This window comes from Cherax quadricarinatus, chromosome 92 (assembly GCF_038502225.1).
Source record: "Cherax quadricarinatus isolate ZL_2023a chromosome 92, ASM3850222v1, whole genome shotgun sequence".
NCBI classification, from domain to species: Eukaryota; Metazoa; Arthropoda; class Malacostraca; order Decapoda; family Parastacidae; genus Cherax; species Cherax quadricarinatus.
Genome location: NC_091383.1, coordinates 7,020,471 through 7,035,485, shown reverse-complemented (window position 1 = coordinate 7,035,485; position 15,015 = coordinate 7,020,471). Strand labels below are relative to the sequence as shown.

The 15,015-nt window shown below is 42.9% G+C and overlaps 1 protein-coding gene across 1 annotated transcript in view; it reads left to right on the top strand.

Moving 5' to 3' along the window:
* LOC138855389 (uncharacterized) overlaps positions 1-14,945 on the top strand; it is a 293,544-nt gene extending 278,599 nt beyond the window's left edge. The window contains exon 4 of the mRNA XM_070104527.1: positions 11,433-14,945. Coding sequence (XP_069960628.1) covers positions 11,433-11,503 — 71 coding nt within the window. The 3' untranslated portion in view covers positions 11,504-14,945. The remainder of the gene's footprint in view (positions 1-11,432) is intronic.
* The last annotated feature ends 70 nt before the right edge of the window (positions 14,946-15,015 follow it).

The following is a 15,015-nucleotide window of genomic DNA, read 5'->3' as shown; positions in this document are numbered from 1 at the left end:
GCCTTAAAACTATGTATGGTTCCTGCCTCCACCACATCACTTTCTAGGCTATTCCATGGCCTGACTACTCTATAACTGAAGAAATACTTCCTAACATCCCTTTGATTCATCTGAGTCTTCAACTTCCAATTGTGACCTCTTGTGTCTGTGTCCCATCTCTGGAACATCCCGTCTTTGTCCACCTCGTCTATTCCGCGCAGTATTTTATATGTCGTTATCATGTCTCCCCTGACCCTCCTGGCCTCCAGTGTCGTCAGGCCGATTTCCCTCAACCTTTCTTCATAGGAGAATCCCCGTAGCTCTGGGACTAGTCTTGTTGCAAACCTTTGCACTTTCTCTAATTTCTTGACGTGCTTGACTAGGTGTGGATTCGAAACTGGTGCTGCATACTCCAGTATGGGCCTGACGTAGGTGGTGTACAGAGTCTTAAACGAATCCTTACTGAGGTATCGGAACGCTATCCGTAGGTTTGCCAGGCGCCCGTATGCTGCAGCAGTTATCTGATTGATGTGCGCCTCAGGAGATATGCTCGGTGTTATACTCACCCCCAGATCTTTTTCCTTGAGTGAGGTTTGCAGTCTTTGGCCATCTAAACTATATTGTGTCTGCGGTCTTCTTTGCCCTTCCCCAATCTTCATGACTTTGCATTTGGCAGGGTTAAATTCAAGGAGCCAGTTGCTGGACCAGGCTTGTAGCCTGTCCAGGTCTCTTTGTAGTCCTGCCTGATCCTCGTCCGATTCGATTCTTCTCATTAACTTCACATCGTCTGCAAACAAGGACACTTCTGAGTCTATCCCTTCCGTTATGTCGTTCACGTATACCAAGAACAGCACAGGTCCTAGGACTGACCCCTGTGGAACCCCGCTTGTCACAGGCGCCCACTCTGACACCTCGTCGCGTACCATGACTCGTTGTTGCCTCCCTGTCAGATATTCTCTGATCCATTGCAGTGCCTTTCCTGTTATGTGTGCCTGGTCCTCTAGCTTTTGCAGTAACCTCTTGTGAGGAACTGTGTCGAAAGCCTTCTTGCAGTCCAAAAATACGCAGTCGATCCACCCCTCTCTCTCTTGTCTTACTTCTGTCACCTTGTCATAAAACTCTAGTAGGTTTGTGACACAGGATTTTCCTTCCCTGAAACCGTGCTGGTTGTCAATTATACACTTGTTTCTTTCCAGGTGCCCCACCGCTCTCCTCCTGATGATCTTCTCCATGACCTTGCATACTATACACGTTAGTGATACAGGTCTGTAGTTTAGTGCCTCATGTCTGTCTCCCTTTTTAAAAATTGGGACTACATTTGCCATTTTCCATACCTCAGGGAGTTGCCCAGTTTCAAATGATGTGTTGAAGATCTTTGTTAATGGCTCACACAATATCTCTGCTCCCTCTTTAAGGACCCATGGAGAGATGTTGTCTGGTCCCACCGCCTTTGAGGTGTCAAGTTCGCATAGCAGCTTCTTCACCTCCTCCTTGGTTATATGTACCTCATCCAGCACTTGCTGGTGTGCCCCCCTGTTCTGATTTCTTGGAGTCCTACTGGTTTCCACTGTAAATACCTCTTTAAATCTTGTGTTGAGCTCCTGACGTACCTCTCGGTCGTTTCTTGTGAATTCCCCATCACCCTTCCTCAGTCTGATTACCTGGTCCTTGACTGTTGTTTTCCTCCTGATGTGGCTGTACAACAGCTTCGGGTCAGTCTTTACTTTTGATGCTATGTCATTTTCATATTGTCTCTGAGCCTCCCTTCTTATCTGTGCATATTCGTTTCTGGCTCTTCGGCTGATTTCTTTATTTTCCTGAGTTCTCTGTCTTCTGTACCTTTTCCATTCTCTAGTACACCTAGTTTTTGCCTCCCTACACCTTTGGGTGAACCAAGGACTCGTTCTGTTCTTCCCATTATTTCTGTTTCCCTTGGGAACAAACCTCTCCTCTGCCTCCTTGCATTTTGTTGCTACATAGTCCATCATTTCTTGTACTGGTTTTCCTGTCAGTTCCCTCTCCCACTGAATGTCTTGAAGGAAGTTCCTCATGCCTGAGTAGTTCCCCCTTTTGTAGTTTGGTTTTTCCCAGCCTATTCCTGCTACTCTCTCCACTTGGAGCTCAACTATGTAGTCGAAGCACAGAACCACATGATCACTAGCTCCCAGGGGCCTTTCATACATGATACCCTCGATGTCCGAACTACTCATGGTGAATACAAGGTCCAACCTTGCTGGTTCATCCTCTCCTCTCTCTCTGGTAGTGTCTCTAACATGTTGATGCATGAGTGTATGTGTATGTGTGTGTGTGTGTGTGTGTGTGTATGTGTGTGTGTTAGTTACCATTTTGTCCTAGGCACATGTCGATTAGACACTAGGCCTGTTGTGTGTGTGTAGGTGTGTAGGTGTGTACGTGTGTAGGTGTGTGTGTGTGTGTGTGTGTGTGTGTGTGTACTCACCTATTTGTACTCACCTATTTGTGGTTGCAGGGGTCGAGTCCTAGCTCCTGGCCCCGCCTCTTCACCGGTTGCTACTAGGCCCTCTCTCTCCCCGCTCCATGAGCTTTATCAAACCTCGTCTTAAAACTGTGTATGGTTCCTGCCTCCACTACGTCATTTTCTAGGCTATTCCACTGCCTTACAACTCTATGACTGAAGAAATACTTCCTACTATCTCTCTGACTCATTTGTGTCTTCAACTTCCAATTGTGGCCTCTTGTTTCTGTGTCCCCTCCCTGGAACACTGTGTGTATGTGTGTGTGTGTGTGTGTGTGTATGTGTGTGTGTGTGTGTGTGTGTGTATGTGTGTGTGTGTGTGTGTGTGTGTGTGTGTGTGTGTGTGTGTGTGTGTGTGTGTGTGTGTGTGTGTGTGTGTGTGTGTGTATGTGTGTGTGTGTATGTGTGTGTGTGTGTGTATGTGTGTGTATGTGTGTGTGTGTGTGTGTGTGTGTGTGTGTGTGTGTGTGTGTATGTGTGTGTGTGTGAGTGTGTGTGTCCGCCCTTGTCAGAGGAACCAGGAGTTGTGACCACGTACAAGCAGTGATGGTCGCAGGTGATGTTAACAGTCTGTGTTATGAGGTAAACAGGTTCCTCTTCGAGGTCCTCAGGACCTTCATAATAGGAACCATTCAACATTCCTAAAGTGCACTAAGGACGTGTAGAAGGGGTCCTCAACAGGTAGTAAACATGATTATAACATGTCGTGGCCTGCAGCTGCTGTATTCAACACTTCCACCTGTTTCTCGTGTGTTGTTCAGCCTGAACAACTGTTCATTGTTCATCCAACACTGAACACCTGAGGGGTAACGAAAAAGATGCCTAACTGTTGCATGTGACTTACCTAACAAGAACTGAGGGACTGACCACCTCAAAACTTTAAGGGTGATGGACTGATTACATCGTCTTCAAGTATCTTCTGCTTCTATCAACTTTTCTGTACTCGACTGAAGAAGCCTACTGTGTAGGCGAAACGTTTCGACATAAAGATACCTAACTGTTGCATATGTGTCTTACCTAACAAGAACATAATAACATAAGAATAATGGAACACTGCAGCAGGCTTACTGGCCCATACAAGGCAAGTCCTTCTCAAAACCTTCCATGTATTTAAGAACCTAAGAATGAAGGAACACTGCAGTGGACCTACTGGCCCACACAAGGCAGGTCCTACTCAGACCTAAACCCATTAACATGAACCTAACAGAAAATAACTAATCAACAAACTACAAAAATATATAAAATCGCCACAAAATTCAATTAACATATTACCAGTACAAATATTGGTTAAGTATTCCTTATAATCTCAACAATAATCGTTTCTTAATTTGCCGATACCAAATGGTATCGAGGCCTGGTCACAGACCGGGCCACGGGGGCGTTGACCCCCGGAACTCTCTCCAGGTAAACTCCAGGTAATACAATATCGATAAAAATACAACGTGTAATTTATCCAGTACCTTGACCAGATTTATTTTCCTATAGAAGCCAAAACAGACGCAAATACAGGCCCATGCGATCCTCTACTTGCGATGTTTCGCCCATATTGTGGCCTTCATCAAGTCACAAAAGAATTTTGAGATTTAATAAAGCTTAGTGGGCGAAATTCAGATCAGGTTATTTCCACGTGTTGCAGTACATGTTCATAACATAGAACATGACTAAGACATGTTTTGAAGAACATGACTAAGACCTGTTATGTAGAACATGACTAAGACCTGTTATGTAGAACATGACTAACACCTGTTATGTAGAACATGACTAACACCTGTTATGTAGAACATAACTAAGACCTGTTATGTAGAACATAACTAAGACCTGTTATGTAGAACATAACTAAGACCTGTTATGTAGAACATAACTAAGACCTGTTATGTAGAACATAACTTAGACCTGTTATGTAGAACATAACTAAAACCTGCTTAACACGAACATAACTAACACCTGGTTAAGACATAACTAACAACTGGTTATATAAAGTATAACTAATAATTGGTTATGCAAAGCATTATAACTGGTTATGCAAAGTATAACAATTAGTTATGCAAAACATAACTAGGACTGAGACAAATATAAGAGCTCATCCAAGGATATTCCTGCCAGTGTTTACAACCTACCTTGCGAAGGATGTGGCAAGTATTACATAGGTGAAACGAGGGACCTGAACACAAGGACCAGAGAACATAGATTTGGTTGCCAGAGGAATATAACGAACAGGTTAGGTTAGGTAAGATTGGTCAGGAAACAGTACAAGTGTTTCCTGACACTGGTCTTAGTTATATGAGGGTAAGATTGGTCAGGAAACAGTACAAGTGTTTCCTGACGCTGGTCTTAGTTATATGATGGTAAGATTGGTCAGTAAACAGTACAAGTGTTTCCTGACGCTGGTCTTAGTTATATGATGGTAAGATTGGTCAGGAAACAGTACAAGTGTTTCCTGACACTGGTCTTAGTTATATGATGGTAAGATTGGTCAGGAAACAGTACAAGTGTTTCCTGACACTGGTCTTAGTTATATGTTGGTAAGATTGATCAGGAAACAGTACAAGTGTTTCCTGACACTGGTCTTAGTTATATGATGGTAAGATTGGTCAGGAAACAGTACAAGTGTTTCCTGACACTGGTCTTAGTTATATGATGGTAAGATTGGTCAGGAAACAGTACAAGTGTTTCCTGACACTGGTCTTAGTTATATGATGGTAAGATTGGTCAGGAAACAGTACAAGTGTTTCCTGACACTGGTCTTAGTTATATGTTGGTAAGATTGATCAGGAAACAGTACAAGTGTTTCCTGACACTGGTCTTAGTTATATGATGGTAAGATTGGTCAGGAAACAGTACAAGTGTTTCCTGACACTGGTCTTAGTTATATGATGGTAAGATTGGTCAGGAAACAGTACAAGTGTTTCTTGTCACTGGTCTTAGTTATATGATGGTAAGATTGGTCAGGAAACAGTACAAGTGTTTCCTGACACTGGTCTTAGTTATATGATGGTAAGATTGGTCAGGAAACAGTACAAGTGTTTCCTGACACTGGTCTTAGTTATATGATGGTAAGATTGGTCAGGAAACAGTACAAGTGTTTCCTGTCACTGGTCTTAGTTATATGATGGTAAGATTGGTCAGGAAACAGGACAAGTGTTTCCTGACACTGGTCTTAGTTATATGATGGTAAGATTGGTCAGGAAACAGTACAAGCGTTTCCTGACGCTGGTCTTAGTTATATGATGGTAAGATTGGTCAGGAAACAGTACAAGTGTTTCCTGACACTGGTCTTAGTTATATGATGGTAAGATTGGTCAGGAAACAGGACAAGTGTTTCCTGACACTGGTCTTAGTTATATGATGGTAAGATTGGTCAGGAAACAGTACAAGTGTTTCCTGACACTGGTCTTAGTTATATGATGGTAAGATTGGTCAGGAAACAGGACAAGTGTTTCCTGACGCTGGTCTTAGTTATATGATGGTAAGATTGGTCAGGAAACAGGACAAGTGTTTCCTGACGCTGGTCTTAGTTATATGATGGTAAGATTGGTCAGGAAACAGGACAAGTGTTTCCTGACGCTGGTCTTAGTTATATGATGGTAAGATTGGTCAGGAAACAGGACAAGTGTTTCCTGACACTGGTCTTAGTTATATGATGGTAAGATTGGTCAGGAAACAGTACAAGCGTTTCCTGACGCTGGTCTTAGTTATATGATGGTAAGATTGGTCAGGAAACAGTACAAGTGTTTCCTGACACTGGTCTTAGTTATATGATGGTAAGATTGGTCAGGAAACAGGACAAGTGTTTCCTGACACTGGTCTTAGTTATATGATGGTAAGATTGGTCAGGAAACAGTACAAGTGTTTCCTGACACTGGTCTTAGTTATATGATGGTAAGATTGGTCAGGAAACAGGACAAGTGTTTCCTGACGCTGGTCTTAGTTATATGATGGTAAGATTGGTCAGGAAACAGGACAAGTGTTTCCTGACGCTGGTCTTAGTTATATGATGGTAAGATTGGTCAGGAAACAGGACAAGTGTTTCCTGACGCTGGTCTTAGTTATATGATGCTAAGATTGGTCAGGAAACAGTACAAGTGTTTCCTGACACTGGTCTTAGTTATATGATGGTAAGATTGGTCAGGAAACAGGACAAGTGTTTCCTGACACTGGTCTTAGTTATATGATGGTAAGATTGGTCAGGAAACAGGACAAGTGTTTCCTGACACTGGTCTTAGTTATATGATGGTAAGATTGGTCAGGAAACAGTACAAGTGTTTCCTGATACTGGTCTTAGTTATATGATGGTAAGATTGGTCAGGAAACAGTACAAGTGTTTCCTGACGCTGGTCTTAGTTATATGATGGTAAGATTGGTCAGGAAACAGTACAAGTGTTTCCTGATACTGGTCTTAGTTATATGATGGTAAGATTGGTCAGGAAACAGTACAAGTGTTTCCTGACACTGGTCTTAGTTATGTGATGGTAAGATTGGTCAGGAAACAGGACAAGTGTTTCCTGACACTGGTCTTAGTTATATGATGGTAAGATTGGTCAGGAAACAGGACAAGTGTTTCCTGACGCTGGTCTTAGTTATATGATGGTAAGATTGGTCAGGAAACAGTACAAGTGTTTCCTGACGCTGGTCTTAGTTATATGATGGTAAGATTGGTCAGGAAACAGGACAAGTGTTTCCTGACACTGGTCTTAGTTATATGATGGTAAGATTGGTCAGGAAACAGTACAAGTGTTTCCTGACGCTGGTCTTAGTTATATGATGGTAAGATTGGTCAGGAAACAGGACAAGTGTTTCCTGACACTGGTCTTAGTTATATGATGGTAAGATTGGTCAGGAAACAGTACAAGTGTTTCCTGACACTGGTCTTAGTTATATGATGGTAAGATTGGTCAGGAAACAGTACAAGTGTTTCCTGACACTGGTCTTAGTTATATGATGGTAAGATTGGTCAGGAAACAGTACAAGTGTTTCCTGACACTGGTCTTAGTTATATGATGGTAAGATTGGTCAGGAAACAGTACAAGTGTTTCCTGACACTGGTCTTAGTTATATGATGGTAAGATTGGTCAGGAAACAGTACAAGTGTTTCCTGACACTGGTCTTAGTTATATGATGGTAAGATTGGCCAGGAAACACGGCAAACGTTTCCTGATGTGAGTCTTCGTCTTTGGTCATCTGATCGAAGCCTTCCACTGGCTTACCACTCCGCCACTTTCAAAATTATGCTTATGATCAACTATACATCACGAACAGTTGTGTTGAATGGTTTGAAAAACCGACAAGTTGAAGATTGAAACACTTATGCAACATATGGGAATCATTATTCAGGAAACGTTTCGCCACACAGTGACTTCATCAGTCCAATACAAAGCAGAAATGTGTAGTTGTACGATATACAGAAACACAAACAACTTTGACGAAACTTTTAAAAAAATAATCTATTTATAATGGAAATAGAAATTGAGTTAAGAATCAGTATTTATCGTCAGGCTGTAAGATAAGATTTTCTTCGGATTTTTAGCCCTGGAGGGTTAGCCACCCAAGATAACGCAAGAAAGTCAGTGCGTCATCGAGGACTCTGTCTTATTTCCATTGTGGTCCTCAATCTTGTCCCCCAGGATGCCACCCACACCAGTCGACTAACACCCAGGATGTGACCCACACCAGTCGACTAACACCCAGGATGCGACCCACACCAGTCGACTAACACCCAGGATGTGACCCACACTAGTCTACTAACACCCAGGATGTGACCCACACCAGTCGACTAACACCCAGGATGCGACCCACACCAGTCAACTAACACCCAGGATGCGACCCACACCAGTCGACTAACACCCAGGATGCGACCCACACCAGTCGACTAACACCCAGGATGCGACCCACACCAGTCGACTAACACCCAGGATGCGACCCACACCAGTCGACTAACACCCAGGATGTGACCCACACCAGTCGACTAACACCCAGGATGCGACCCACACCAGTCGACTAACACCCAGGATGCGACCCACACCAGTCCACTAACACCCAGGATGCGACCCACACCAGTCCACTAACACCCAGGTACCTATTTGCTGCTAGGTGAACAGGACAACAGGTGTAAGGAAACATGTCGAAATGTTTCCACCCGCCGGGAATCGAACCCGGGCCCTCCGTGTGTGAAACGGGAGCTTTACCCACTAAATCCACATTAGCCGTCACGTAACTAGAAGTGACCTTAATGGCCCGGTCTTCACCTCATTGACCTTCCCTCACCATATATATGTCGTGCCGAATAGGTAAAACTTGCAATTTTGGCTTAAATAGCAACGCTCTTCTTGCCGAATAGGGCAAGTGAAAATTTGTGTATGCAATAATTTCGTAAAAATCATTCTGAACCTAACGAAAAAAATACATTTAGACATGTATGAAAATTAGACACATGTGTAACATGCTACAAAGTCACATGTGACTTTGTAAATGGTCCAAGTCGGACCGAAACGTCGTTGTAAGCTCCTCTCTCTCCTATGTGCGGGTTATTTGTGTACCTGGGAATCTTTATTGTAGACGTTTCGCCCTCCAGTGTCTTTATCAATACAGATTCTAGGACATATCTAGAAGACAGTAGAACTATATACTGAAGATGACGTAATCAAACCTGCCTTGCATGAGCCAGTAGGTCTTCTGCAGTGTTCCTCCATCCTTATGTTCTTGTATTCAAACTTGGAGTTGGTGTTGAGAACACCATAGTCGTGGCGGCTACGACTTCTTGCCTGTACTCCAGAATCTTCACCACTACGGTGCTTTTCACACCAACTCCAAGACGATATCTCATGTGTGTGTGTGTGTGTGGGTAGATGAACATTCTACCTTCTACAGGACATTAAGTCATGTGTGGGTAGATGAACATTCTACCTTCTACAGGACATTAAGTCATGTGTGGGTAGATGAACATTCTACCTTCTACAGGACATTAAGTCATGTGTGGGTAGATGAACATTCTACCTTCTACAGGACATTAAGCCATGTGTGGGTAGATGAACATTCTACCTTCTACAGGACATTAAGCCATGTGTGGGTAGATGAACATTCTACCTTCTACAGGACATTAAGTCATGTGTGGGTAGATGAACATTCTACCTTCTACAGGACATTAAGTCATGTGTGGGTAGATGAACATTCTACCTTCTACAGGACATTAAGTCATGTGTGGGTAGATGAACATTCTACCTTCTACAGGACATTAAGTCATGTGTGGGTAGATGAACATTCTACCTTCTACAGGACATTAAGTCATGTGTGGGTAGATGAAGAACATTCTACCTTCTACAGGACATTAAGTCATGTGTGGGTAGATGAACATTCTACCTTCTACAGGACATTAAGTCATGTGTGGGTAGATGAAGAACATTCTACCTTCTACAGGACATTAAGTCATGTGTGGGTAGATGAACATTCTACCTACTACAGGACATTAAGTCATGTGTGGGTAGATGAACAACATTCTACCTTCTACAGGACATTAAGTCATGTGTGGGTAGATGAATATTCTACCTTCTACAGGACATTAAGTCATGTGTGGGTAGATGAACATTCTACCTTCTACAGGACATTAAGTCATGAGTGGGTAGATGAACAACATTCTACCTTCTACAGGACATTAAGTCATGTGTGGGTAGATGAACATTCTACCTTCTACAGGACATTAAGTCATGTGTGGGTAGATGAACATTCTACCTTCTACAGGACATTAAGTCATGTGTGGGTAGATGAACATTCTACCTTCTACAGGACATTAAGTCATGTGTGGGTAGATGAACATTCTACCTTCTACAGGACATTAAGCCATGTGTGGGTAGATGAACAACATTCTACCTTGTACAGGACATTAAGTCATGTTTGGGTAGATGAACATTCTACCTTCTACAGGACATTAAGTCATGTGTGGGTAGATGAACAACATTCTACCTTCTACAGGACATTAAGTCATGTGTGGGTAGATGAACAACATTCTACCTTCTACAAGACATTAAGTCATGTGTGGGTAGATGAACAACATTCTACCTTCTACAGGACATTAAGTCATGTGTGGGTAGATGAACAACATTCTACCTTCTACAGGACATTACAAGACATTAAGTCATGTGTGGGTAGATGAACAACATTCTACCTTCTACAGGACATTAAGTCATGTGTGGGTAGATGAACAACATTCTACCTTCTACAAGACATTAAGTCATGTGTGGGTAGATGAACAACATTCTACCTTCTACAGGACATTAAGTCATGTGTGGGTAGATGAACAACATTCTACCTTCTACAAGACATTAAGTCATGTGTGGGTAGATGAACAACATTCTACCTTCTACAAGACATTAAGTCATGTGTGGGTAGATGAAGAACATTCTACCTTCTACAGGACATTAAGTCATGTGTGGGTAGATGAACAACATTCTACCTTCTACTGAATAATATATCTATATTCTACTAATCCCCGGCCACTGCATCAGTAGAACATCTACTCTGTAGATATAAGCAAGAAAATCTCAATATCTTTGCTGTTTCGACCAACACATATCGATCCAAAATGACTCATTAGATCAAAGGGCCAAAAGTCCTCCTCTGAGCTTAATTAGTACTTAGATAATCAGTTAATTTTTTCTCTTATCTAAATCAATGGATCTGAGAGGGTCAGTGAGAGGCGTCCTTAGTGATTCGTGGGCGTAAAAATCGTTTCTTTTTTTTATGGCCACTAATTAGGTATATATGTAGTGATTTTTTACGTTCTGTCTTCAAAGGGGCGCCTTAATGCCGGGTCATGGGTTTTTGATCCCAGGAATTGGTGCTACTTTTCTCCTTCACCGTAGCATATTCGATTGCCTTCTATTAACCTTACCTGGGCACCTTTCCTTTGAATATAATAATAATAATAATAATAATAATAATAATAATAATAATAATCTGTACTTCGCAGGAGCTGATGTGACCGGCCAAGTTTTGCTTTTCGCTGCCCTGACTATCACCATGCTACTGCTACTGGTGTAGTCCTAGGAGTGCTCCAGGCTGGGACTACTGCCGAAGGTGTAGCCTTAGGAGAGCTTCATGCTGGGACTACTGCTACTGGTGTAGTCCTAGGAGAGCTCCAGGCTGGGACTACTGCCGAAGGTGTAGCCTTAGGAGAGCTTCATGCTGGGACTACTGCTACTGGTGTAGTCCTAGGAGAGCTCCAGGCTGGGACTACTGTCACTAAGCAACTGTCGTTAGTGTATTGCTAGGAATCCTCCAGGCTTGAACTACTGACAATCACCAAACTACCGTCACTGGTGTAGCCCTGGGAGAGCTCCAGGCTGAGACTACTCTAGCTGGTACAGCACTAGTAGAACCTCAGGCTGGGGCTATTGAATTTTCATCAGCCATGTCACCAAGTGGACACCAGAACCTCACCAGCCAGAGACCCAACATTGAGGAACGGACGTAACTCTCCAATTGCTTGAAGACTCTGCATGGAATCCATCAACAATTTAGTTTTCCAAATCTTGTGTCATCCAAAAACCTTATTAATAATTGTGTCAGACACAATGGTGCCAGACACAGTGGTGTCAGACACGATTGTGTCAGACACAATGGTGTCAGACACAATGGTGTCAGACAAAATGGTGTCAGACACAGTGGTGTCAGAGAATTGCATAGGTTTAATGTTATCAGTGATTCGACGGTATACCGTCGCTTCTCCCCTTATTATGCTGTTTGTATAGGATTTAGGATAGTGACTGGAAGATATTTGGTCACTGACATGAATATACTGTTGCCTGGACGAGTAATCCATGTCATTTCTCTTCTGTAACTGAAGTGAATGGCGGTGTCTATCCTAGTGACTGGAGCCAAGTGCATAGGATATTATCCTAGCGATTGGTGCAAAGTGAACAAGTCTTAGGCTGTATCCATTGGAACGCAAGGCTGTGCAAACCCCCCACCAGCTGGTACAGAATGGACAGGTCTTAGACTGTCTCCATTGGAACGCAAGGCAGTGTATACCCTAATGACTGATGCAGAATGCACAGGTCCTAGGCTCTGTACCTCCACTGATACGCAAGGCATTGCATACCCACGCGACTGATGCAGAACGGAGGGGTCTTAATCGTCACCATTGGAACACAGGACAGTGCATACCCCAGCAACTAGTGTGACTTGTACCACCCCAGTGACAGACGGAGAGTTACAGGACATTACACCAGTGACTAGTGCAAAGTGTGCAGAACATTAGTCTACGCCACCACATGTAGAGTCGGGTCCAAATATAGTAATCACACTTAACCTTTGCTACCGTTCTATAGAGAAAAATAAAAACACTAAACATATGTCTAGCTATGTTTAAAATAGATAGTTAGCATTTCATACCTTGAAATATATTAGAGTAAACATTAGTAGTTATAAGACAAAAATAAACAGTCTATTCCCTTGTTAAGTTATTACTAATATAAATACATAAACAGAGATAATATAGTTATATAAATATAATAGATAATATTGTAAGACTGTTAAATAGACAGGAATGTTGAAAAAATCAGGAATAATTGTCTATGGTTCTGGAATTTTGGTTACGAAGGCTATTCTGTTGTCTAGGCAACTCGTGAGAATTGTAATAACATAAATCACGGAACGAGTGGGGTTCGAACCCATGGCGAGTGGGTGGTAAAACTCCAGGCCAGTGCGTAAACGACTGGCCTGGAGTTTTATGGTTCACTCGCCATGGGTTCAAACTCCACCCGTTCCCTGGTTTGTTTTCAATAGTGTTATTACGATTTCGTGAGTCAGATATAAAAATATGCTTGTCAGTAACTCGAGGAACGAGCAGGGAGCTAGAGCTCAACTCTGCCTTGAGTGTGTGATAAATGAGCAAGAGTTGTGTATATTTGCTCATCGAAAGTTACCGCCTGCTCAGGAGGCTTCATCAGTGGAATACAAAGGCGATTTGAATGTTGGAGACAGCAGTAGCAGTCACCTTTGTATTCAACTGAAGAAACCCATAGGCTTCATCAGTTGAATACAAAGGTAACTTAAATATTACAGACAGCAGTAGCAGTCACCTTTGTATTCAACTGAAGAAACCCATAGGCTTCATCAGTTGAATACAAAGGTAACTTGAATATTACAGACAGCAGTAGCAGTCACCTTTGTATTCAACTGAAGAAACCCATAGGCTTCATCAGTTGAATACAAAGGTAACTTAAATATTACAGACAGCAGTAGCAGTCACCTTTGTATTCAACTGAAGAAACCCATAGGCTTCATCAGTTGAATACAAAGGTAACTTAAATACTACAGACAGCAGTAGCAGTCACCTTTGTATTCAAATGAAGTCAGCTGGTCATGCAAAAACTCTCCACAATGACGATACCCAACTGCTGCACATGTGTCTTATCCGCTAGTGTGTATTGTATGTTAGTAACACATACTGGTGTCAGATTAGTCCATAAGGACTTGTATTTGTGGTCAGGATGACGCCCCGTGTTAGACTCTCTGGTGTACAGTAACATACCTAGCTGGAAAGCTCTGATTAACCCTGTGTGAACCAGTGCTGAGACCACTGATATGCTAGTTGAAAGGGCTGACTTCTTGTGGGTTCCATGTGAGACCACAGGTCTTCTGATTTAAAGGGCTGGCTTGTTATTGGTTCCAGATGAGACCACTGACCTTCTAGTTTAAAGGGCTGGCTTGTCATGGGTTCCAGATGAGACCACTGACCTTCTAGTTTAAAGGGCTGGCTTGTCATAGGTTCCAGATGAGACTACTGACCTTCTAGTTTAAAGGGCTGACTTGTCATAGGTTCCAGATGAGACCACTGACCTTCTAGTTTAAAGGGCTGGCTTGTCATGGGTTCCAGATGAGACCACTGACCTTCTAGTTTAAAGGGCTGGCTTGTCATGGGTTCCAGATGAGACCACTGACCTTCTAGTTTAAAGGGCTGGCTTGTCATGGGTTCCAGATGAGACCACTGACCTTCTAGTTTAAAGGGCTGGGTTGTCATGGGTTCCAGATGAGATCACTGACCATCTAGTTTAAAGAGCTGGCTTGTCATGGGTTCCAGATGAGACCACTGACCTTCTAGTTTAAAGAGCTGGCTTGTCATGGGTTCTCTTGGCCTCTATGTGGTATCTGGAGAGAGCTCTTCTCTTGGCCTCTATGTGGTATCTGGAGAGAACTCTTCTCTTGGCCTCTATGTGGTATCTGGAGAGAACTCTTCTCTTGGCCTCTATGTGGTATCTGGAGAGAGCTCTTCTCTTGGCCTCTATGTGGTATCTGGAGAGAACTCTTCTCTTGGCCTCTATGTGGTATCTGGAGAGAACTCTTCTCTTGGCCTCTATGTGGTATCTGGAGAGAACTCTTCTCTTGGCCTCTATGTGGTATCTGGAGAGAGCTCTTCTCTTGGCCTCTATGTGGTATCTGGAGAGAGCTCTTCTCTTGGCCTCTATGTGGTATCTGGAGAGAGCTCTTCTCTTGGCCTCTATCTTCTCTTGGCCTCTCTGTGGTATCTGGAGAGAGCTCTTCTCTTGGCC